The sequence below is a fragment of the Rattus norvegicus genome, chromosome 4, assembly GCF_036323735.1.
Source record: "Rattus norvegicus strain BN/NHsdMcwi chromosome 4, GRCr8, whole genome shotgun sequence".
NCBI classification, from domain to species: domain Eukaryota; kingdom Metazoa; phylum Chordata; class Mammalia; order Rodentia; family Muridae; genus Rattus; species Rattus norvegicus.
This window is the reverse complement of record NC_086022.1, coordinates 12343352-12368514: the sequence shown is the minus strand read 5'-3', so window position 1 is coordinate 12368514 and position 25163 is coordinate 12343352. Positions and strand designations below refer to the sequence as shown.

The 25163-nt window shown below is 43.7% G+C and overlaps 1 protein-coding gene across 15 annotated transcripts in view; it reads right to left on the bottom strand.

Annotated features, from left to right (window-relative positions):
• Nucleotides 1–11532, bottom strand: part of Srpk2 (SRSF protein kinase 2) — a 191363-nt gene extending 179831 nt beyond the window's left edge. For 4 of the 15 annotated variants that reach the window (XM_039107226.2, XM_039107229.2, XM_039107228.2 and 1 more), the window contains exons 1-2: nt 596–1780; nt 7–61 (exon numbers count right to left, since the gene is read on the bottom strand). In XM_039107226.2, coding sequence (XP_038963154.1) covers nt 7–61; nt 596–625 — 85 coding nt within the window. In that variant the 5' untranslated portion in view covers nt 626–1780. Of the gene's footprint in view, nt 1–6; nt 62–144; nt 306–595; nt 1781–11205 lie in introns of those variants that run through there. The other 11 variants (XM_039107231.2, XM_063285702.1, XM_063285705.1 and 8 more) reach the window with 6 other exon arrangements.
• Nucleotides 11533–25163: the final 13631 nt, after the last annotated feature.

Sequence of the window (25163 nt, the reverse complement as noted above, 5' to 3'; positions counted from 1 at the left end):
ACTCACTTTTTCGGATGTTTCTCTCTTTTCGGCCTCCGCTTTCGGGCCTGAATGGCCAGCACTGGGGAGAGAGAAGACACATTAACGGTCGGGCCGGCCGCCTGCGCGCCGCGAGGAGGGGCGGGGGCCGCGCGCGCCGCTCACCTTTCCTGGAGCTCATTCCGACTCGGGGCAGCCGGGCGGGGGGCTCCGCGGCAGAGGCGGCGGCGACGCGACAGTCAGCCGCACCGGGATGCAGCCTCCACTCGCTCGCCGGCCGAGGAGGCGGGAACCGCGCCTGCGCCGCCGCGGCCGCTCCCGCGGGGGCCAATGGGACCCGCCCCCGCGGCCCCGCCCCACGGCCCCGCCCCCTCCGCGCCCCCCCCTCCGCATCTCCGGAGCACTGGGGTCCCGGACCCGGGCCGCGCCCGGGTCGCCCGCCCCGCGACCCACCTGTGCGGGAAGACCGTCGCGCGCCCACGGCCTCCCGCGCCCACGGCCTCCCGCAGCCCGCCTCCGCCTCCTTGCTCCTACGGCCGCCGCAGGCCACCAGCTCCCGGGCACTAGGCCCAGCCGCAGACCCTTCCTCCTCCCAGCCACCGCCTCCGCTCCGCACCCCAGCTGGTCGTGCTGCACGCCTCTCCATGGGTCCTTCCTTGGCCAGCGCCTTGGCGGGGCTCTCACCAGCTCTCTAACGCGGCCTCTTCTATCCCTTTGTGCCTCTACATCCTTGCATCCCTGTGAGCGCCGCTTCCTCCTCTCCGGCAGGCGTGGAAAGGGCACAAGACCAAGAGCTGGGGAGCCTGGGTCCTTGAGTCTGTGTGACCTTGGAGAAGTGATTTCCTCTCCTTTGCCTACTTCGCGAGTTTAATGAGGGAAAGATGCACACAGCTGAAAAGGAAAGTTTGGCGCAGGAAGCCTAGTTTTCTAAATACCATGAAATGAGAGCTTAAAACACCTATCACACCTATCATGCCAAGCCATGATCTTCTCTTCCTCCTTCAGTGGGGAAACTGAACCCTAAATAGGTCAAACCGTTCTACCAGCCTGTACCTCTATTCAGGCCTGGCTGGTTTCTCTTTCTACCTTCCAAGGCTACCTAGGATGTGAATCAAGCTGACTGGCACAAAGTTACCACTTTAGCGTTCTCTTGTCTCTTTAAACAATTACGGTATCTTGACGATAAGGGTCCTGAGCATTCAGTTCTTCTTTGGTTACAACTGTATCGTTGAGTTACAACTGTATCATTGAGTCTTGCTCCAAAGCTGTCCCAACAAATAGGAAAGGCCGCTCTGAATTTGACAAGATCTCATTTTCTCCATTTGTTTTAATTTTCGAAAATCTCAAGCATACAAGAAAAATGCAGTAATTGGCACTATTAACCCACATTCACTAGTTTTTTTTTAAAAAAAAAACATTTCTCCAGGTTTGCTCTCTATGTCTGTGCACGGTGTATTTTGCTGAGTCATTCGGTAGTTTGCAGACTGTTACCCTCCACCCCTAAACATTTCAATACATATCTACTAAAAACAAAGATATTTTTCTGCATAATCAGAACGTCATTATCACTCTAAGAATCCAATAGTATTGTTTTTATTTCTGAAATATTCCAGTGAACTATGTTTGGTGACTTTTTTTCCCAGCCCAAGGTGCCCATGTGTTTTTTTTTTTAAGTGTGTTTAGAATAATCCCTGGTTTATTTTATTTTATTTTATTTTAAGACTGAGTTTCACTGAGTTCCAAAGCTGGTCTTGAGTTTACAATGTAGCCAGTCTAACTGCTCATTTGTTGCAGGCTCACTACTGCCTTAGCTTCTCAAGTACAAGGAAGACAGTCATGCACCACTAACAGTAGCTGTTCTGAAGAATCTAGTTCTGTTTTGCAGAATGTTCGTCAATTTTAATTTTGTTCACCTAGTACTACAGTCAAGTTAGTATTTTAAGTTCGATGTATAGATGGTGTCAAGATATCAGTATCTTCCCATATGGATGATACATTCAACCTCTCCATCAAAACACAAAACAAAACTTTTCCACTTAGTATTATTTTTTAAAAAGTCTCTTTTTTTTGGGGGGGGGGTGGTAAAGAACTTGAATAGACATTTCTCCAAAGACATAGAACTGGCCAACGAATACATAACAAGATGTTCAAAATCATTAATCATTACAGGTATGCAAAGCAAAATGAAATCCTATGTCACACCTGGCATGACAGTCTTTAAAACAGAAAATACAAAGTCGGGCTGGAGAGATGGCTCCGTGGTTAAGAGCACTGCCTGCTCTTCCATAGGTCCTGAGTTCAATTCCCAGCAACCACATGGTGGCTCACAACCCTCTGTAATGAGATTCGATGCCCTCTTCTGGTGTGTCTGAAGACAGCAACAGTGTACTCATATACATAAAATAAATAAAGATTTATTTTAAAAAAAGATTTAAAAAAAAGAAAATACAATGTCAAGCACGGTGCATACATGTGATTAAAGCACTAAGGAGATAACAGTCCTATTCTCTCAACAGCCAAGATTACATAGAACATACCAGGTCAGCCTCAGCTACATAACAAAATCCTAGCTCAAAGAGAAAGAAAGATCCTAGCTGAAAATATAACTTAGAGGTAGAATGTTTACCAGGATGCAGTCAGGGGCTCTCCCCAGGTTCACTTCCCAGATACCAGAAAAAGAAAAGAAAACAGAAAAAATGCAGGTCACTGAGCATTCTGGAGCGCTTGCACATTGGAAATACTAAAAGCTCTGTCAGCATCTCATGGAACTACAAAACGGGACAGTCACTGGGAAAAGCTGGTCAGTTCCTCAAAAACTAATCATAGACTTACCAATAATTCCACCCATAGGTACATTTCCACAGAAGTTAAGAACAGATGAATCTTTGACCCAGGCCTGTGAAGCCAGCACAGATGAGTTCAAGACTAGCCTACATTCTCTGCAGACAGTGTTAGGGATTTCGTTTCTTCTTCTTTTTTTTTTTTTTTTTTTCTCTTTTCTATTTTTCGGAGCTGGGGACCGAACCCAGGGCCTTGCACTTGCTAGGCAAGGGCTCTACCACTGAGCTAAATCCCCAACCCCTCGTTTCTTCTTACATAGGAATTCGCATATCTGCTACAAGTCCCTGACAACAGTTGATTTTTTGGGGTTGGGGATTTAGCTCAGTGGTAGAGCGCTTGCCTAGCAAGCGCAAGGCCCTGGGTTCGGTCCCCAGCTCTGAAAAAAAGGAAAAAAAAAAAAAAAAAAAAACAGTTGATTTTTTGACTGAGCAATAAAGAGCCAATGGCCAATGGCTAGGCAGAGGCATGGAGGTGGGACTTGGAGGAAAGAAGAGGCAGAATCACCAAGACAGGGAAGATCAGACTTAAGAGTTCAGGACAGACATGTAAGAGTCAGGGAAGCGGCCCCAGGAATCACTCCCCTGATTGGGTCTAGAGTAGCAGAGATAAAATATAGATTTAGCAAGAATTAACTCAGGAATATCAGAAGGGAGTGTGTTAGCCACGTGAAGATTCAGGAATGGCCCAGCCATTGAGCTAGTTAAGGCATATCAAAATACAAAGGTTTCGTGTGTGTGTGTGTGTGTGTGTGTGTGTGTGTGTTTTCATTCTTGAATCCAGAGAACTCTGGTGCGAGGAGAGAAACATGATCACCCAATGGGAGCTCAGAGCAGTTTAACCTATTACTGTAACAAGCCAGGGCTGGAGAGACAGATCAGTGGTTAGGAGCACTGACAGCTCTTCCAGAGGTCCTGAGTTCAAATCCCACCAACCACATGGTGACTCACAACCATCTGTAATGGGATCTGATGCCCTCTACTGGTGTGTCTGAAGACAGCTAGAGTGTACTTATATATAATAAATAAATAAATCATCTCTGGTCATGATGATTAATATCTACAGTATAACAGTGACCAAAATGTAGGAAGTGTGATGTCAAATGCCTGTAATATAAACACTCAATAGGAGATTGATATATATATATATATATATATATATATATATATATATATATATATCAGTCCAACTTCAAAAGTCCCCATAGTTTATCATCATCTCAACACTGTAGCCCTCCCTCACCTCCCCCCCAACTTAGGACCTCTGGAAGAGCAATCAGTGCTCTTAACCACTGAGCCATCTCTCCAGCCCTGGCTTCTTGCAGTAATCTGTAAAATCAAAATGAAAAAGCAAATCTTGTATTTCCAACACACAATGGCCCAGGATATACATTACTATTCCAAAACGGGAATGGGAACACAATGAGAAAATGCTGGACCAAAGTGATACTGTAAACCAACAGGACAAATTTTAAACTCTACACCTTTATGTCTGATGCCAAAGTGCCCTTCAGATCTCCAACTCCTTTTTGCTTTGTGATTACAACACATTTCTCTCTCTTGGACTGTCTCCTGGTCTGCAGCTCTCCTCGGCAGGTATCCCACAACTCTGGCATCTCCAACATCTTGGGGTCCAATGAAATCCAGGCTTCACCTTCACAGCTTGACACAATGGCATCTCTGGGCTTCTATGCAGGGACTCTCCTGACACATGCCTGACTTCACTAGCTTTCCTTAGCCCTACACGACTCCCCTTGTTTGTATCCTTGACTCTGAAGCCAGAACCATGTGACCAAAACTGCTAAATTAATCTGCTTGTTGGAACTGAAACCTGCCCTCCTCCTTCAACTACACCTGCATCCACTTTCTGCTGTTGATGATTTTGGTCAATCCTAAACTCTTAATTCCTTTTTACAAATTGGCAGATTAGCTGGGTGGGGTCTTGCATTGAAGTCATCATCCCTTTATTCCACTTAGTTTCAGGCTTTTCTCTAAACTTTTTATCTCCTTTTGGACTTGGTATTAACATCACCTTTCCTGGTGTTCCTTTTCTCTTGAAACTGTGCATTATTTTTTGTTCTCTTCCTCCAACATTATTTCTTCCTTTTCATTATAAATCTGCATAAGAGTGGCCACTAGTAACAATGTGACAGTGCCAATGCTACAATGTCTTGAAATCTCCTCTTCCAGTGCCACAAACACAAAAGTCTTTAAATGTAGCCTTAGGAAGATTTTTAGGACCAGGGCAAAGAACAGCCTTATCTTTTGCCAAAATATCAAAGAATGGAATCTAGGCCACATTATATTTTTCTACTTCTGAAACCTCTTGAACTGAGCTGTTAAAAATTGATACAGTTCTCAGGACTACCATCTTCCATGCTCCTACTAAAATGGCCCATAAACCCAACTAAAGCTTTCAACTGATTTTCTAGCCCAAAGTCCAAAGTCTTCCAAATTCCTCCAAACAAACCCATGGTCTGGCCTATCACAGCAAAACCTGACTCCCGGTACCAGCTTCAGGCCAGTTGCTGTTTTATTTCTCTAAAGGGATACCAGGACCCTTATAAAAGAAAACATTTAATTGGGTCTGACTTACAGTTTTAGAGGTTTAGTCCATTATCATCACAGCAGGAAGCATGGCAGCATGTATTTAGTAACTGAGAGCTACATCCTGATCATCAGGCAGAGAGAGAAAAAGGATTGGAGAGGAGAGGAGAGGAGAGGAGAGGAGAGGAGAGGAGAGGAGAGGAGAGGAGAGGAGAGGAGAAGAGAGGAGAGGAGGAGCAGAGACAGAGACAGACTGGGCATGGCCTGGGGCTGTCCCCAGGGACACACTGCCTAACCTAATCCTTCTACTCCCTTCAAAGAATTCCACTCCACAGAGACTCAGCATTTAGCTGGGAGGTGGGGGGGGGTCGGGGGGGGGTGGAGTGTGAGGGGTTGGGGGGTGGAGGGGCATTCTTACTCAAACCATCATGCCCTGTATGAAAAAAGAAACCAGAAAAACTAAAAAACACAATACGCCTGTCCCTCAAAAAGGAATACAATACTGATAGATACTACAACATGGATGGATCCTAAAATACTTTGTAAATGAAAAAAAGCAAGATGCAAAGGGCCAAATACTAGATGATTCTATTGATGAGAGAAGAACCAGATTCTAGGTGAATTAAAACTCGAAGGCAGACTGGTGTTTTTCAGCTATTTGAGGCACTAGGCACAGAGAAGCAACTGCTTAGAGGCTAGATAGCATTATGTTCTCTCCTAGCGGGATGATGCTATAGAGCCAGGTAGAGAAGGCTCAACCAGCGTGTCAATATGCTCGGTGCTGGTCGCTCAATAGTTGGAGATGGTTCCTCGACGTTACAGGGATTTTGCCTTATTTCCAACCACAAGGTCACATATGTAGAGACTGCACGAATAGTCCTTAAGGACAATTTGTAATTCCTTTGCATCAATGTTGGCTATGAGCCTCTGCTATCTTCCAAAGGATTTCTGTTATTGCTACTTATTGTGATTGTTTTACCACCATCCTGAAGAACTATCCAGAACCTGTTCCACGTGATCCCGTGAGTGTTGTGTGTGTGTTTATATGTGTAGTGTGTACTTCAGATTCATCTGCAGTAAGCTGAATACAGCTCTTCCACTGGATGGTGCCTTGAACTCAAACAGTCCTATGGCATTTTTTGGGGGGATGGCGGGGAGAAGTTTTTTCAAGTCATGGTTTCTCTGTGTTATAGCCCTGGCTGTCCTGGGACTCACTCTGTAGATCAGGCTGACTTTGAACCCACAGAGATCCACCTGCCTCAGCTTCCAAAGTATTGGGATTAAAGACATGTACCACCACTGTCTGGCTTAGGTCAAGCTTTTATTTCTCCATCTACCAATGTGTTTGATCTTTATTTTTTATATAGTTTTTATACTTGGTAGTCATATTGTCAGTTAACCTTGTCAATTTTCCTCTTTTGTTTGTTGGGTTGGTTGGTTGTTTGAGACAGAGTCATATGTAGCCCAGGGTAGCCATGAACACTCCAGCTGGTTTTTTTTTTTCTTTTTTTCAGAGCTGGGGACCGAACCCAGGGCCTTGCGCTTGCTAGGCAAGCGCTCTACCGCTAAGCTAAATCCCCAACCCCGTTCCAGAAACTCTTGTGCCCTCCCTAATTCAGTGTCAGAAACAGGCATATCTCTATGCTTTCTTAGAGATGATTGGAAGCTTTTGAAATTAAAGAGAATTTGAAACCAGTTTCTTTTGTTATTTTAAGTAGTTTATTAACAGTTTAGATGACCATTTTATTTAGTCTGTTTTTTACCACATAACTTGACCACTTTTTTTTTATAATTTGACCATTTAATGCAAACATTTTAATAATATTTAGTATATTCATAAGATTGGGGAACCATCACCAACATCTGATTTTATTGTTTGTTTTGTTTTGTTGGTTTTGGTTTGTGTTTGTTTGTTTGTTTGTTTTTTGAGCTGGGGTTACTCTACATATTCCTGAAGGCTATGCTGGAACTTTCTACGTAGACCAGGCTGGCCTCAAACTCACAGATTTCCCCTGCCTCTGAGCCCTGGGATTAATGGCATGTGCCACCATGCACAGCTAAAGTCTAATTTGTAAACATTGTTTGTGAAGCATGGTGATGTGAACCAGTCATTCCAGCATTTGGGAGGTAGAGGCAAGAAGATCGCCACAAGTTCAAGGCCAACTTGTTCTGCAGAATGCATCCCCCATATCAAGGTTACATAGCTAGACTTTGTCTCAAAACAAACAAACAAACAAACAATAAATAAATAAATAAATAAGGGCTGACAAGATGGCTCATCAGGTTAAGACTGAACAACCTCATAAATTTAGTTCTATCCTAGGGACTCACATGGTATGAGGAGAAAAAGCAATTCCCCAAAGTTGTCCTCCACTGTCCACACGTGTGCTCACACATATACACACACAAAATAAATTAAGATAATGGTGTTTAAATTAATAACAATTTAAAATAAATGAACTATGTTTGTCCCCCCTAAAAAAAGAGCCCCACCCCATTAGCATCCCTCCCCACCCTCCTGCCCCAGGCTGAAACAAACCCTCTTTCAATCCTGTCTCTATAGACCTGCCTGGTTTGGATGGTTCAAATGAAAATCATATGACGTGTATGTAGCCTTTGATGACTTGGTTCCTTCCTTTAGTCTAAGGTTGAAATCTGTTTCTGCTATTTAATGTTTATAGAACCTTGCAACTTTATTGTAACATCCGAAAAATGGAAATAATATTAATACCAATTCTCATGGGTTAATATAATAATCAAAGGAGTGAGTCTTCAAAAAAACGATTAATTATTAAAATTAACTGGAAGCTGAGTGTGACAGAGCACATTTAAAAGCATACAACGTAGGAGGCCGAATCAGGAGGCTAAGAGCTCCAGATAGGTGGCACATGCACACTCTTCGACATTCGACTTTTAAAAGATCTACTATTAGTGCTTATTCTTGAGTGTCTATATATATGAGAGTGAAGGCAGTCTGGGTGCATGTTGGCATCAGATGCTTTGGAGCTGGAGTTACCGAATGCCATGAACCAACCAACATGGATGCTGGGAAATGAACCTGGGTCTTAACCGATGAGCCATGTCTCCAGCCTAACACTCAATTTTTAAATAAATGCTCATTGAATCCCTCTTGTACAATATGCATTACTTAAGGACTGTGTCTACAACCGTCAGGAAAGCATAGGGAAATCGCCTTAGGGGACCTCACTCTTCTGCCCCACAGCAGAAACTAAAGCAAATGAATATGCACTATGGTTAGTGATAGGGTCTTTGGGTTGGTCAGCTAGCTGAATTAGTTGCTGTGGTGGTTGTTTTGGGGAAGTCCTGGGACCTGAACCCAGAACCTTGTATGTGCACTATCCAAGCACGCTGCCACTCAGCTACCAACCACTGACCCGAACATTTATGAAAACAGAATCAAGCCGAAGAGGAGAGGGAAGAAACAAAGAAATCAGCTGAAGGTGAGCATGTGTCTCACCTCTACATTCCCAGCACTGGGACTGGAGGGACTTGGGGAAGCAGGAGGATTGTCACAAGTTCAAACCATCCTGGACTACATGGTGACTTCGAAGAAGCCAGCCTAAGCTGCACAAGTCAAGACCTTACACAAAATAAAAACAGAGCTGGCAAGACGGCCCAGCAGGTAAAAGTTCTTGCTACACAGGCAACTTGAGTTCGATCCCCAGAACCCACGGTGGAGAGGAAGACCCTACTCTGAACAGTTGTCCTCTGCCTCTGACTCCCTAAGTGCACTGCACATGCGCACACTCCGACTGCTTCTAACGTGAGTGAAATATTCTAGTGTCTCACAATTAAGACTGATGTCTCTTTAGATGTATTTATTTTACTTTATGTGTGTGATTTTTATGTTTTGGTCTTTCGAGACAGAATCCCTCCATGTAGCCCTGGCTGCTCTGGAACTTACTCTGTAAACGAGGCTGGCCTCGAACTCAGAGATTTGCCTGCCTCTTGACTCTCGAGCGTGCTCCACGTGCATGCCTGTTAGAATCACCTAGAATTGGGGTTGCTGGTGGTTCTGAGCTATCATGTGGATGCTGGGAATCAAAATGGGGTCTTCTCCAAAAGTAATATGCTCTGAACTGCTGATCCATCTCTCCAGCCCCCCTAACAATGACATTAAAAAAAAAAACTTTTTGGAGAGAGAGTCAGAGAAGTGGGGGGGGGGGGGGGCGGACTCTTACCATGTAACACTGACTGGCACGGAACCCACTTTTCAGAAGTTGTCGTCAAACTCACAGAGGTTTGTCTGCCTCTGCCTCTAGAATGCTGGTGTTAAATGTGCGTGTCACACCCAGACAGAAGGAGCTTTTGCACTATCATTTGCACTTCCTTCCTACAGTCCCTTCTTGACACATACTTGCCAGTCAGTGTTACATGGTAAGGATCCGTCTCCCCCCCCCCCCCCACTTCTCTGACTCTCTCTCCAAAAAGTTTTTTTTTTAAATCATGTTGCTATAATGGATATGGTCAAGAGTGAACAGCTGGACAGTGGTGGTGCACTCCTTTAATCCCAGCACTCGGGAGGAAGAAGTAGGCAGATCTCAGAGTTCAAGGCCAGCCTGGTTTATAGAATGAGTTCCTGGACATCCAGGGCTACATGGAAAAGCCTTGTCTCGATGATGATGATGATGATGATGATGATGATGATGATGATGATGATGATGATGATGATGATAAAAGGACAGAACGTGTCATTTTAGAATGTGAAACTCAGGACATCTACACAATGTTGAAGGTCATGCATGTGCAGGCCTTTCCTCTCCTCCCCAGCCCAAGCCCAGTGAAATTCATGACATTCACAGTGTTCAATTTTACCAAATCTAATAGAAAATGAGCGTCATAAAACCATTTACATTCAGCTATTTCCAAGTGGAGTCATTAAATCACAATGTAGCTTAAAAGGTATTTTTAGTATGTGATAGAATGGGACTCGAATTCCTAGAATCAATCTTGCTCTGGGGCTTGTTGCATGAGAACCAAGGCTCCTCCTATATCATTGTTGTCTCTATCGCATAATTTCTGTGGTGACGCTTACGCCTGTCTTTTATTACTTCAATGGATTATATGTCCCAGTAATGCCGACACCATCAGAACAAAAGTGTGACAGAGATGTTAACGCACAGACAGCATGGGCAGACCACCAATTCCTCTTCTCCCTCTAGCCACCTGAGGAAATTTGAATAAGATGTCATCTGTTTCTCAGTTTCCTAACCCATAAAATGTAGTGAGCCATGTTACCTACCTAATTTGATACTGAATTAGCACATGTATACACACACACACACACACACACACACACACACACACATACACACACACACATACACACACACACACAAAAAAAAAATATCCACTTAAAGAACACTGAGTGTGGTGGTACCGACCTATAACACCCCAACACTTGGAGCGCTGAGGCGGGGAACTACGTATTGTCAAGGCCAGCCTGGTCTCCATAGTGAAAATGTGTCTCGAACCAAGCAAGTAAGCAACAAAAAAAAACCTTGGAGATGTAATCTAGTCACGTTTGCTGTGAGGGTTAGATCAGAACACACAAAACAGTCAGGTGTCATCTCAGCACTCAGTAAGAATTAGTTAGTCTCATAATAGGCATTATGGAGTGTATTAGATGTCTTTAGCTATTGCTATACAAATTATCATTTTAAACGGCAAATATTTAGGGTTCAAAGTAGAGCTCCGAGGCTGAATGTGTGCAAGAACTCAGGTTTGAACTTCAATACCACTCAGATACACATCCCCCCCACCCTCCCCTCCCCCCAAAAAAAAGCCCTAAAATTACAAGGGTAATCTCTTATCATCTCACAGAGTCTGTGGTTCAGGAGCACACAGGCAACTGAGCTCCTGACAGGAGACGCTGCCCAAGGCTTCAGTCATCCGGAGGCTTCAGTCATCCGAAGGCTTGAGGGAAGCTGGAGGCCGTGTTCCTAAGGCGACTCTTCACATGGCTGTTTAACAGAAGGCCTCCTATGCTAACAGGCACTGGCAGATAGGTCTCCTCCTCACAGCCTAGCTCTCTCCATAGAGCTGCTGGACTGGCTGGGTTTTCCCATAGCGAGTGACCAAGAAGGAACAAGGCAGAAAGTTCAATGCCTTTTATGACCTACCCTCGGAAGTCACAATCCTTCATTTCTGCCACATTCTAAACATCAGAAGCAAATGCAGTGTGCTCAATGGAAGAGGGTGGGAAAAACCCCCCAGAACTCTGCTTCTGTTTGGTTGCCAGGGATTGAGCCCAGAGCCTCACAAATACCAGGCAGGCATTCTACTACTGAACTTTATTCCCAGCCCACCCCAAATCCCCTTTTGAGCCAACCGTCTCTTAACAGATTGATCTCAACACTGCTGTGCAGCCAAGGCTGACAGACTCTCAATAACCTTCTCCTTGAATTTGCTTGGCACTACAATTTCGCCCCATCATGCCAGATCCTGTCTTCCTCTTTCCTACGCATTATTTTGAAACAGAGTTTCATCGAGGCCAAACTGGTCCGGAACTCACGACAGGTCACAGGCTGACCTTGAGTTCACCGTGATTCATGTGTCTTACCCACTTGATAAACTACCCCTTTCCATATCACCCTCGATAACTCATAAAGAAAAGAAATTGAAGCTTGGACTCATCATTCATCTCTCTGGAAGCAGGGCTGAGTCTAAGGCCAGCTCCCACTCCAGAATGAAGCATTGCCCTTCCAAAGAAAAGGAAGAAAAAAAGAGGTTTACTCCCTCACAGTCTCAAAGGCTATAAGTCTGAATGGCATCATGCTAGTTGTAGTAAGGAATGTCCCTCCAGGGCATACACGTGTATATGAAAGCTTGGGTCAGCCTTTTGAGGCCCAGGCTAGACTCAAAACTTCCCTTCTTCTCTTTTGGTTTTTCAAGACACAGTTCCTCTGTGTAGCCCTGGCTGCCTTAGAACTCACTCTGTAGACCAGGCTGGCCTGGAACTCAGAGATCTGCCTGCCTCTGCCTCCTGAGTGCTGGGATTAAAGGCATGAATCACCACCACCACCAGGCTGAGAGCCAGACTCTTAACAAGGGGGAAAAATAAATAAGTTGACAAGGTTGAGGCTATATAGCTTAGAAAGTCCAGTTATTATGTGGCAAGCACAAAAACCTTCTTTCTTTGGTTACTGTCCCATCAAGATAACTTTTATTCTGACTTCCAAAGACATGAAACCATGCACTTTATTTCTTTTAATTTTATAGAAATAGAATGACAAAATAATATTTTATTTTATTTTAAATTTTTTTAAGATTCATTTATTTATTATATTTAAGTACACACCAGAAGAGGGCATCAGATCCCATTACAGATGGTTGTGAGCCACCATGTGGTTGCTGGGAATTGAACTCAGGACCTGTGGAAGAGCAGTCGGTGCTCTTGACCACTGAGCCATCTCTCCAGCCTGCATTTTTAGTGAAAGGGAAAAAAGGTTCATATTGTCTGAAACAATGTTTTCTTGGAAGTTACATCCTTGCAAATCCTTCTGACATGACAAATTGTCATGCCTGATTCTTCATCCAATCTATTGTTGCTCTATGTCATGTAGTCTCCCGAATTCCTCACTGTACTCTGAGAGGAAATGAAAGCTAACATAAAAGACCAAAGCTCAGTATCACTATGACTTTTTTTTTTTTAAATAATCTTCTGGAAAGGGTTTCTAGACCTTCAGGACTTCCTAGGTAATACATCAAGAAATGTAAAAACAACCACAGTAGACCCTTATGTGTAAGCATGAGACTTAGGTCTCAGTGAGTAATAGGGACTTCTGCTACCAAATATTTTAAGATTTATTTTGTTCTTAATTGTATGACTGTTTTTCTTGCATGTGTTTAAGAGTTTCACTTGTGTGCAATGCCAGTGGAGGTCAGAAGCCAGCTTCAGACCTCCTGAAACTGGAGTGATAGATGGGTGTTAACAGCCATGTGTGTGTCGAGAACTGAACCCAGGTCCTCTGCAAGAGCAGCTAATGTTCCTAGTCATAAGCCACCTCTCTAACCCCTGAAATACAATTTTGAGAGAGATTTAAAAAAAACAAAACCTACTCGTGTAGGAGATAGCCGGGTGGCATATGCCTTTAATCCCAGTGCTTCAGAGGACAGAGGCAAGGCAAGTAGATCGTGGTGAGTTCCAGTTTAGCCACAGAGACCCTGCCTCAAAACCAGACATTGCCCCCCCCCAAGAAAACACAAACTTAGGTGTATGCGTTATTGATTTAGCATAGGCTAAAAACCATCCTGAACATTAAAAAAAAAAGATTTAATATAGGAATGAACAGGCCTGGAAAAACTGATGTAAAAGCTGCTACTGGGATTTGGTTTGATCTAACACTATGTAACTGGAGTTCAAAGATTAGATACCTCACCTTGGGAACTAGTGATTGGATTTGAGACTCTACCCAGCTACCTCAGCCTGGGAGAATGGGGGAGGTTCCATCCTGTCTCACCCCCATTTTCTCCCTCCACTAAACCTTGAAGATAGGATTTAAGAATTCATGTCACACAGAACAGGCACTGACTGGCACGGTGGTGTGGGTTACTGGAGCATCGAGCGGCACTGGCGAGGAGCTGGCTTTCCAGTTATCTAAACTCGGGGTCTCTCTGGTGCTGCCAGCCCGAAGGGTGCAGGAGCTGGAGCCAGTAAAGGAAAGAAGCCTGGGGGGTTGTTAATGCACTCCAAACTGAACTTTTTAACTACCCAGGTATAACATTGTCTACCATTTGCCCAGGACCTGTGCATTCGAATATTTTCCAGAATTACTGGAGAAGTCACTAAGGATGATCCAGATGACGATCATCGCAAGAGGCCGCACAAATAAGGCTGCCTAATTCTGCACTTCCAGCCATCAAATGGATAGGAGCCTAGCATGGCTGTCCTCTGAGAGGCCTGATGAGCAGTTGACTGAGACAGATCCAACACTCAACTAGTGGACTGGAGTTGGGAACCGCTATGGTTTCGAAAGAAAGTTGGCTTCAAAGTCAGAACCGTCCTGCCATAGCCTCCTGAGTGTTGGGATTTTAGGGACCTGATCCTCCACGGTCCTCCATTTTAATCTTTGATATTAACTTTTTTTGATCTGAAATAAATAGACAGTAAAATATTGCAATGAATATTGAAAGAATGGATAATTATACTACATAATTAAATAAGATGACATTTAATTTAAGAACTAAAAGAATTCATGGCAAAGTAAATCTGGTAAGCAAGATGGGTAGCTTTCGAGCCTCTCCAAATAGAAAACAATGGAAATGCTATTGAGAGACTTAACACAAGGGCCCACACAGGTAAAGAATCATTTAGGCTCTGTACTGTCATACTAGAAACCGTTAAGTGGTGTGTAGTGGATCAAGTATGCTTGGCCCATGAAAAATGGCACTGCTAGGAGGTGTGGCCTTGTCAGAACACGTATGCCCTTGTTAAAGGAAGCGTGTTGCTGTGTAGGTGTGTCGCTTTGAGGACTTTGCGGCTGAGGCTCCACCCAGCATGAAACGGAGCCTCCTATTGGCTCCTGTGGATCAAGAAGTAGAACATTCCGCACCTTCTGCCTGAATGCTGCCATACTCCCCACCACGACGATAAAGGGCAGAACCCCTGAAAACTGCAAGCCAGCCTCCATTAAATGTTGTCCTTGTTAAGAGTTGCCTTGGCCATGGTGTCTCTTTACAGCAATGAAACCCTAACTGAGACACGGCATTAGGAAGGAGTTAATGAAAAGAGACTATGCTAAAATCTATCCTTGGGTCCTCGCTGTTCCAAGTCCCATAGTTTTGGTAAGAATTAGTTTCATCAGAGTACATAATAACATTTCTAAATCAAGTAACAGGTTCCTAGAGCATGAGTTCAGGAAGGTACCGTTTGGCCTAATGTAAGCACTGTTTTGGTTTATTTTGCTTTCAGTTTGTTGTTTGGGATCAAACTCAGCTCCCCCCACACAGGAGATGGGGATTCTACCACTGGGGAACTGGAAGGATGGCTCTGTGATTGAGAGTACTTGAAGCTCTTACAGAGGATCTGGGTTCGGTTCCTGGAACCCTCATGCTGGCTCACGACATTTACAATTCTAATTCCAGGGCGTCTGATGTGCTCTTCTGACGCGCACCAGGTACAGATGTGAGTACAGATAGACGGGCAAGCAAAAGACTCACACACATAAAATTAAATAAACCTAAGACAAAAGAAAAAAAAGTCATCCTATGCCACACCCCTACTTGGCTGTGACACAGTGTTCACAACTGTGATGGCTCCGAGAGGCCAAATCTTTTAAATTCAAACCCATTTTAGAGACTCTGACCTAAGGTTGAACTCTGGTAAACTAACAGGTTGGTACCTAACGTTAGTTTCCAAGTTACCCCGAACAAAACCCGAGCCTAGCTCCAGTCTCTAGGCTCACCTCTAACAAGACCAGTGTCTCCAGGTTATTACCCCAACATACCCGCACCCCTAGGTTACAAGCCTAACAACCACCCGTATAAAGGGAAATAGAAATTAAGTTTAAAAGTGGATTCCCGGGCTGGGGTGATGGCTCAGCCAGTTAAGAGCACTGACTGCTCTTCCAGAGGTCCTGAGTTCAATTCCCAGCAACCGCATGGTGGCTCACAACCATCTGTAATGGGATCTGCCCTCTTCTGCTGTGTTTGAAGACAGTGACAGTGTGCTCACATACATAAGATAAATAAATAAATAAATCTTAAAAAAAAAAAAAACTGGATTCCCAGCCCCAGCCAATTATGCTAAAGGCCACAGCTTTCCAATTAGATGCTTGCACGCTCACTCGCTGTTCACTGCTTATATAGCCTTGCCCCGATATTCAGGGCTCCTCTCCCCAACAGAAACCATCTTGCCTGTTGTTGGTGGCCCTGTTGTGGGTTGCATCAGATCAGCCCTGTCTATTTGGGGGGGGGATCGCTTTGGGGGGGGATCGCTTTGGGGGGGGATCGCTTTGGGGGGGATCGCTTTGGGGGGGGATCGCTTTGGGGGGGGATCGCTTTGGGGGGGGTCGCTAATACTTCCCTGACAATACATTTCCACATTCGCAAGTCTGCTAGTGAATTACTTGGAAGCTAAACAGCAATTGGGCTTAAATAAGCATGAATATGATCTATCACAACATCCCAAGAAGCCTGCACTCCATTTAGACCTTTGAGTAGTCACATAGCACGAGGGCGCTGCCTAACAAGGAGGCCCAGCATGGTACCTTGTTGGTGTTTTAACTATATTGGGTTAGGTTAGTGCCTCATCCTAGCACTGGGTGAAGAAAGAGGCTGATGAGTTTGCTGCCAGTGTTGGCTACATAGTGAGTTCTAGGATAGCCAGAACTATGGGCCTCAACAGAGATCTGAGGGCTTTAAAGTCTACTTTAAAGCCTTGGCCTGAAATCAGCAGTGATAGTGTGTAGTCCTACAATCTGGTTGACCCAATAGTAAGGCCATCTATCACCCAAGGCTGCAAAGCCAATGAGTAATGATGCCACCATGCCCAGACCTAGTTTTTAGTTTATAAAGGAGGAGGAGGAATAGGAGGAGGAGGAGGAGGAGGAGGAGGAGGAGGAGGAGGAGGAGGAGGAGGAGGAGAAGAAGAAGAAGAAGAAGAAGAAGAAGAAGAAGAAGAAGAAGAAGAAGAAGAAGAAGAAGGAGAAGAAGAAGAGGGAGAAGAAGAAGAGGGAGAAGAAGAAGAAGAAGAAGAAGAAGAAGAAGAAGAAGAAGAAGAAGAAGAAGAAGAAGAAGAAGAAGAAGAAGAAGAAGAAGAAGGAGAAGAAGAAGAAGAAGAGGGAGAAGAAGAAGAAGAAGAAGAAGAAGAAGAAGAAGAAGAAGAAGAAGAAGAAGAAGAAGAAGAAGAAGAAGAGGGAGAAGAAGAAGAAGAAGAGGGAGAAGAAGAAGAAGAAGAAGAAGAAGAAGAAGAAGAAGAAGAAGAAGAAGAAGAAGAAGAAGAAGAAGAAGAAGCAGCTATGTTTGCTGTGTTGAAGTGCTACCTGAGACTGTAACCTCATTTGGAAGTAGAGTCTGTGTAGAAGTTATCTGGCTAATTAGTCAGGCTGGTATAAATCCTAACTCTAAGTCAATGACTGTGCTTCTTTAAGGATATTGGCAGAGGCACATGGATCTCTGCGAGTTCAGGACCAGCCTGGTCTACAGAGTAAGTTCCAGGAAGGGCTACAAAGAGATACCCTAGCTCAAAAAAACAAACAAACAAAAGGATATGGAATGCAGAGTTAACAGAGGATACCTCAGTGCCAGGGAAGGCAATTAGACCACTAAGGGAAAAATTGAGACATGAGGTTTTGGCAGACATGAAAAGTTAGGTTAAAGAGCCAGGAAAGAATTTCAGCACTTTGAGAGTAATCACCTACTGACACACCTGGATTTCTACTCTAGAGCTGTGAGAGAATAGTTCTCTGTTCTTTTGAACCTTCCAACTCATTAAAGACAGCCTAGGAACAAATGCAGATCCTCGAGGGAGGAGCCTTTCTCTGTGATAACTCCAGCTCTTATCAAGTTGACACCCAAACCAGCCAGTACAAAAGCCCTGGACTGTATCTCCAGAACAGAAAAGAAATAAATAGAAAGGAAGAAAAGGCAGTAACTGTGTGTGTAGACACAGACACATGTACGTGCAAAATAAATGTTTTTAAATTCTAGCTAAATTCTAATTTGGTGTTACATTCTTATCAGCTAATGAATTTCCATTTTGAGATTCTGGGGTCTGATTATTTGTGTGAAATTAAGTAGTTTGGGTTTTTGTTTATTTTGAGATGAGTTTTCTCCATGTAGCCATGGCTGTCCTGGAACTCTCTCTCTGCAGAACAGATGGCCTTTGAACTCAGAGATCCACCTGCCTCTGCCTCTGCCTCTGCCTCTGCCTCTGCCTCTGCCTCTGCCTCTGCCTCTGCCTCTGCCTCTGCCTCTGCCTCTGCCTCTGCCTCTGCCTCTGCCTCTGCCTCTGCCTCTGCCTCTGCCTCTGCCTCTGCCTCTGCCTCTGCCTCTGCCTCTGCCTCTGCCTCTGCCTCTGCCTCTGCCTCTGCCTCTGCCTCTGCCTCTGCCTCTGCAGTGCTAGGATTAAAGTTGTGTGCCATCACCACCACTTTGCAAGGTTTTGTTTTGTTTTTTAAATACAGTTACTAAAGCATTTCCACGCAAGTATGTAATATACTTTGAGCATACTCCCCTCCAAACCTTGAAACTTTAGTAATTGGTGTTACTTATTTTATGTGTGAGGGTGTTTTGTGTATATTGCATGCAAGTCTGGTTCCTATAATGCATGAGGTCCTGGGTGAGACCCTTAGTACCCTCTCCCCAAATTCCTTGAAATTTGTAATCAATTTTGATGGCATTCAGGATGCAAGACTTCAGGGGGAGGTTATTTGATCTTGAAAAATATTGTGTGACTTTTAGGGTCCCTCTTGAATTTAAAGACTCAGATAGGATAAGGCTGTTGGCCTGCTTGCTGGGGCAGTCCCTCAGCTAACTTAACTCACGGTATCTATCCATGTGACTCTCTCTGCCCTGCTCCAGTTCTGCCTCATCCCTCTTCTGCTTGCCCTCCGGCCCAGCTTCAGTCCTTGGAACTTTATTGCTCAAATTCATATTTCTTTCTCACACAAAAAAGCTGTTAGCATAATAAGAGATTCCTCCCCTAGGGAAGTTTGCCTTTGTGGGAGGGGGCAGTTGAGGAAGGAACAAACATTTACATATCCTGCCAACCTGGCATTCTCTCTAACACCAGCAAACTCTATGAGAACCATCAAGGGAAGAACTATATTCCCAATGTCCAGTCCATTTGTCCTATCTTGGGGAGTCCAAAGTTCTGTGGAGTGTTTGTGTCAGAAGAGCACAGCGAGACGTCCCTTTTAAGTTTATATTTAGAAGACAATCAAAGAAAAATTTTAAGAGCTCGAGCTCGTGATTATGATAATTATCAGAACGCCACTGATTGTTAGCTCTGAAGGTAAGTCTATCACTGGTCTAGTCTTCGAACCCATCAGAGACCTGAGAAGGATAAACTTCGCCTGAGTAAACAGGAGCAGAGCAAGCAGTTTCAGAATCTAATAAAAATGGCTCACTGGCTAGTCACCCAAACTTCCAGTGTCAGTGGGGCCATGCAAGTTTGCCTGCCAGACCCAAAAGATTTGACTGCTTTTTTGTTTGTTTGTTTCTTTTTTTGTTTCTGTGAAGCAAGAGCTTTTGGAAGACTTTGCTATCTTGTCTAGGCAAAGTGGGGCAACTGAGTCCCCAGTGTCCGGCTTGTCCAGTTTGGACGGCATACTGTCAGCTGTCCAGGCGACAAGCAGTTATAACCCTCTGGCCAGGTCAGCCACGTTTGAAGTGAGCTCCAGGTGGAGGAGGCTAGGGGTTCTTTCAGGACCTGATATGTTGGTCACAAAAAGTCTTTTGTTAAACATTTTAAATGACATATTCTGCAAATCTCTGAAGTGTTTGAGGACCAACTATCTATCTGAAGTATATATAAATAGAAAAACTTGCTTGTTTCTAGTTATTTAACTTTGAAAAGACAAGCAGCTAAATAAACCTGTTACGCCCAGTTCTCAGGGCGTAACCCCAGAAGACCACCAGGAATTGCGAGTCCGAGTCTGATGCATGAACAAAGAGAGTCAGATACCCTCCTTTGGTGGGTCTGATGCAGTCACGTGTACTCATATGCATAAAATTTATATATAACATATATTATATAAAGCAGACTGTGACGAAGCCCTTCCTCGGTCACAAATTCCTTCCCTGACTGGTAACGCTCAAGCTCTCCGGATCAAGGACGTCTTCTTGAACACCACAGCGGTGACCTTCCAGCGCGTCCACTCTAGTCACCTTCTGCCGGTTATACAGACACCTTGAGGCGTTTCCAACCCCTAAGCAAGAACAGAACAGACACAGACAGTACAGGAACGCTGACACTACCACACAAATGCCGGCACGGGACTCTCCCGATTGCAGATTCCAGAGATCTGCTGGGAAATCCCAAACGAGCCCCCAGAATGTCATGCCCAGTTCTCCGGAACCCCAGGAAACCGCCAGGAATTGAGAGTTCGATGGAAGAACAGAGAGAGTCTTTATGCGTCCAGGGACTTGAGATATATATATGAGTACACATAAGCTGGCATCTTTGAGTTTTGGTGTTACATGATTGGGGAGGGGGATAAAGGGATGCTTTCCTTCAAACCTGATGTTTGTTCAGACATCGGGCCGATCCCACAGCTAGAAAGGGACCTTCCTGATCTGGGAAGTAATAACTCTTTGCTTTATCAGAAGCTATCGTATTTTATAAACTGGTCACAGCTGTCTGGGAACACTAAATTGCCTCTTTCCCATAGTCCAACACTGGGATTTTATCTTTTCAGGGATATTGTCTCCTGCTTCTTTCAAGGGGAGGAGCCATCTGCATCCGAAATGCTGGTTGTTAATCGGGGGAGGGAGTAGGAGTCTCAGCAACATGGAGGCTAGGGTAGGCTGCCTTTTGTCTGCTCCCATGGCTGGCATCTGCCTGGGAGTGGGAAGTGGGGGAGGGAGTGCTGGTCACTTGGGCTCAGCGTTGGAACAGGGGAGTGCAGGCCAAGGATTAATGTGGAGACAGGGCAGGATGTCTCTTCAGTGGCACAATTGCTGGGCACAGGTATCCCTCCTGGAAAAGTGTGCCCTCATCAATTTATTAGCTCAATTTCCCTTTCTGCCCTAAGCGTAATGGTTTGCCCATTTAGCCCGTCAGCCATCTTCGTCTCCCCCCCTTGGCAGAGGCCACAGGCTCTAGCTGTACCTTATATGATTGCAGTGTCCTCCTTCCTCCAAAGCATGGCAGAAAAAGGTCCTCTCTCCTTCCCTGCATCACCTTTTCCTCCTGGCACCCGGAAGTCCCACCTGTACCTTGTGCCCAGCACAATTGGCTCTGGGCCTTCTTTATTGACAAATCAAGAACCAATTAGGGCAATAAAGGCATTTCTCTATAGTGGATCTTAAAATCTCAGCCTTTCTACCACCCCCCCCCCTTTTTAAAAAGAAGAGCATTGATTAATTGGAATAAAGGCAGCATCCTTGCTCTGAAAAAAAAAAAAAAAAAAAAAGAACCAATTAGGGAACTAGAGCTTAGCAACAGCACCTCCCATTACACCAGGTAGCCAAAAATATTTACCGGATACGGTGGAGACAACAATGTGTCCTCAATTTACCCCTCTGATACTCTGAGGGTTGGGAATATAAGGTTTGAGCCTTGTACCTATGAAGTTACCGTAGATACCATAACCAGGAATAGGTTTGCAGCATTCAGAAGTTTTCCGCCTGATGAACTGTAACATGTCCTCCCTCAGATAGTCTTTTGAGCTGTTCCTATGTACGGGATCAGCATCCATGTAAGCGGCTTTGCTATCATTCCAGTCTCTTCCCTCACACCACATCAGCAGCCAAGATTTGCAGGACGTCTCTCACAGTCAAATCTAATCTACATTAACTTGGAAGGACTCCATAACTTTACATTTCCTGTGGAAATAAAGGCCTAGCTTCTCCCCCATTGGAACACGTTTCCTGACTTCCATTCTGAAGTTAACATATCCGTATAGGCAGATTTGGTTCGTCAGTCCTTTCTCAAATCTATTGTTTTTCAGCAGCTGTGCTATCTGTCTCATTGACATTTAAAAACTGTAAAGCTAATAAATTATTGTGTAATTTAACCCTGGGAGATCTCATATCCCCTTTTTGCTTTACAAGCATCTCCTTTAAAGTATTGTTAAGTCTTTACACAATTGCTTGACCTGTAGGATTGTATGCTATACCCACAGTATGTTTAATGCTATAATATATAAAAGAGAAATTGTTTCGTTGTACTGGATACCTGCGTGAAAGCATTATTAGTTTTAATTTGTAAAGGTATTCTTATGATAACCGTCACTTCTAATCAATGTGTAAACACAGAATCAGCCTTTCAGAACTCAGTAGAAGCCCATTGGAATCCTGAATAGGTATCAACTGTTTGAGACACATAATTTAGTTTTCTAAACTCAACAAAATGAAACACGTCCATCTGCCAAATTTTATTTGTGTGAATTTAGAGTTGCTTCCAGCAGGTAATGGAACTTGATTAAACAAAGAACAAGTCGGGCAACTTTTTATAATTTCCTTGGCTTGTCACCAAGTTATAGAAAAAGTTTTCTTTAAGCTTCTACTATTTACATGATGCCTATTACATAATAGCATATATTTCTAAATTTTGAACAGAAGCATATGGGCTTTGAACTACTTTATATTTTCTGAATTATAACTTGCCATTCCTGATGTATATAAGGTTCTCACAGTACACGAAGAATCCAATTAATTCTTTATAAACAGTAGTTGCTTGTTCTTCAGGGTGCACGTTAATTTCTCCCAAAATGCTATTGCAAGCTCTTTGCCAATCCTCAGTGATTACCCACAATGAGGTAATTTCAGCATTAGTAAAAGTCACTACAATCTCTGCTGGGTTTATTCCTGGTAATTGGCAAAGTCTTAGTCTTCTTCTCATAATCAATTCAGAAACCTTTTCTATAAAGGTCTTTCATTCTTCCTTTATTTCTTTCTTTTCGGGAGCTGGGGATCGAACTCAGGGCCTTGTGCTTACTAGGCAAGCGCTCTACCACTGAGCTAAATCTCCAACCCGCCCTTTCTTTCTTTCTTTCTTTCTTTCTTTCTTTCTTTCTTTCTTTCTTCCTTTCTTTCTGTTTATGTACTAAAAAATATGCATCTAAAATATTATTGCCTGTGAGAGAATGAGTAAAATGCAACCTAGCTTTGGATCTAGGCGATCCATGTGCTCATCCTGTAATCTTTTTCCTACCAGAGCCAATTCTTCGGCTTCAGCTGATAATTTTCTTGTATAAACCTAAATCACCTTGTAAGGTTTGAAATAAATTACTTAAGTATTGAGTAGTTAACCCAATTATGGGCTGTAGTCAACTAGTCTCCCAGTAAAATTTCAAATAATAAAGTTTATAATTGGCATCTTCTGATCTGTACCTTTTGTGGCTAAATTTTCTGTAAACCTATTTTTATAATTAATAGACTCTCCTCTTTGTATCTTTTCCAGGAGCAATGTGTAATCCCCAATAAGGCAAAATTATTGTTACTTCATCAAACATATTTTTTAATAAGGCAACTCCATCTGGGTCAGCCAGCAAGATATCATCCTATGAATTTTAGATTGAGAAAACTATTAACAATTTACAAATTATTTGTAATGTCTGTTGTACAAAATATTGACAGAAGGTCAATGTCCACTGGTATCTCTTAGTTGGTTTTACATGGTTAAATGTGGGCAGAGTGAAAGCAAAGCTTTCTCTTGTTTCTCAAGGGCTATTGAGAAAAAACTATCTTTACTATTTGGGGGACTTTACCCCACATTAGATCATTTAGTCCCCAAATAAAGACAAAGCCAACAATACTAACCGGAAAGTATGAGAGCTGGGCAGACTTATCAACCTCTATGCTACTTTGTCTACTTCCCTGTCAATAACCCCAAAATATCACTTGCTGTGTTCTGCCTGGGCTGCTCCTATTCTAACTCTCTGCCCTTCATGGCCATAATCCACCTACACCATACAGGGTGCCTTCTTCCCTGAAAGCCCAGGAACTCAAGTCCTGCCTATCATTCTTCTGCTCAGCTACAGGCTGTAGGCATCTTGATTAACCAATCATGGATAACTTGGGGGGGGGGAGGTTTATACAACAAAATCTGGTATACATGAGGATCTGCCTGTATTGGAGCAACCAGATCCTGGGGCAAAGAATTTACTTGAATACAAGCAGCACCAGACCAACCCACTACAGTAGGGATTCCAGGTTGTAAGGAATCCATAGGCAGAATTACTTTATTGATTGTTCTCAGATCTGTCAGCATCCCTCATTTTCCATATTTATGACAAATATAGAATTCTAAAGGCTGGCAGAAATGTTGAGCCTTCAGCCGCTCTTGAACCAGGTATTAGTGCCTGTAATTTTTCCTTCTTTAAGGATCACTGCTCCACTCAAACAGGCTTGTCAGATAACCTTGTCTTAAATGGTAGGGTGGTTTGTATTCCTATTAGTGGTCTCCTTATAAATTTGGAGCCAACTTCTGCTGTGTTCTGTTTAAGGATAGCCCAGTCTGTAACTGTTTTGATAACATTTTTTAATACCTTCGTTTGAAACATCAATTTTACAGCTTGTCCCTGAAGTTGAAGGAATGCTAATCTATCCTTCCCACCGTTACAATACATCTCTTCCCCATAAATGGATGACTCTATGGCACATATGGCCTTAACCTTCCAGTCCGATATACTTAGTCCGTTTTAGACTTAGTTGTACCCTAGGAGCTGAGAAGACACCCTTTGAAGTAGCCAAGCTGGATTCTGAGAATCTTGTGGAACTGTCACATCTGCTCCTGTATCCATTAGGACTTCAATCTCAATCCCATCTGATGTAATCTCTTGTTCTATTAGAATTGCTCCACCCTTATTAAATGGTTTAGAGCAGTGCTGGCTGTCATTTCAGGCTTCAACGTTTTAGCTGTGGTCTAAACAGCCTTGCCTTGGCTGATAGGGAACACATGACTCACGTTTTTTGCAGGGTCCAGCAAACCTTTGTCAGTTTTCCAACAGTTGAGGAACATTTGTATCTCTGAATGATGCACATTCATAAGCCCTGTGCCTGATCCTTGTACATTTTATATATCCCAGGAAGCATCCTCCCCGACTTATATTAGAGAAAAACTTATCCTTAATGTAAGGTTTCCAGAATAACTGAAAGAAGAGCCCAGAC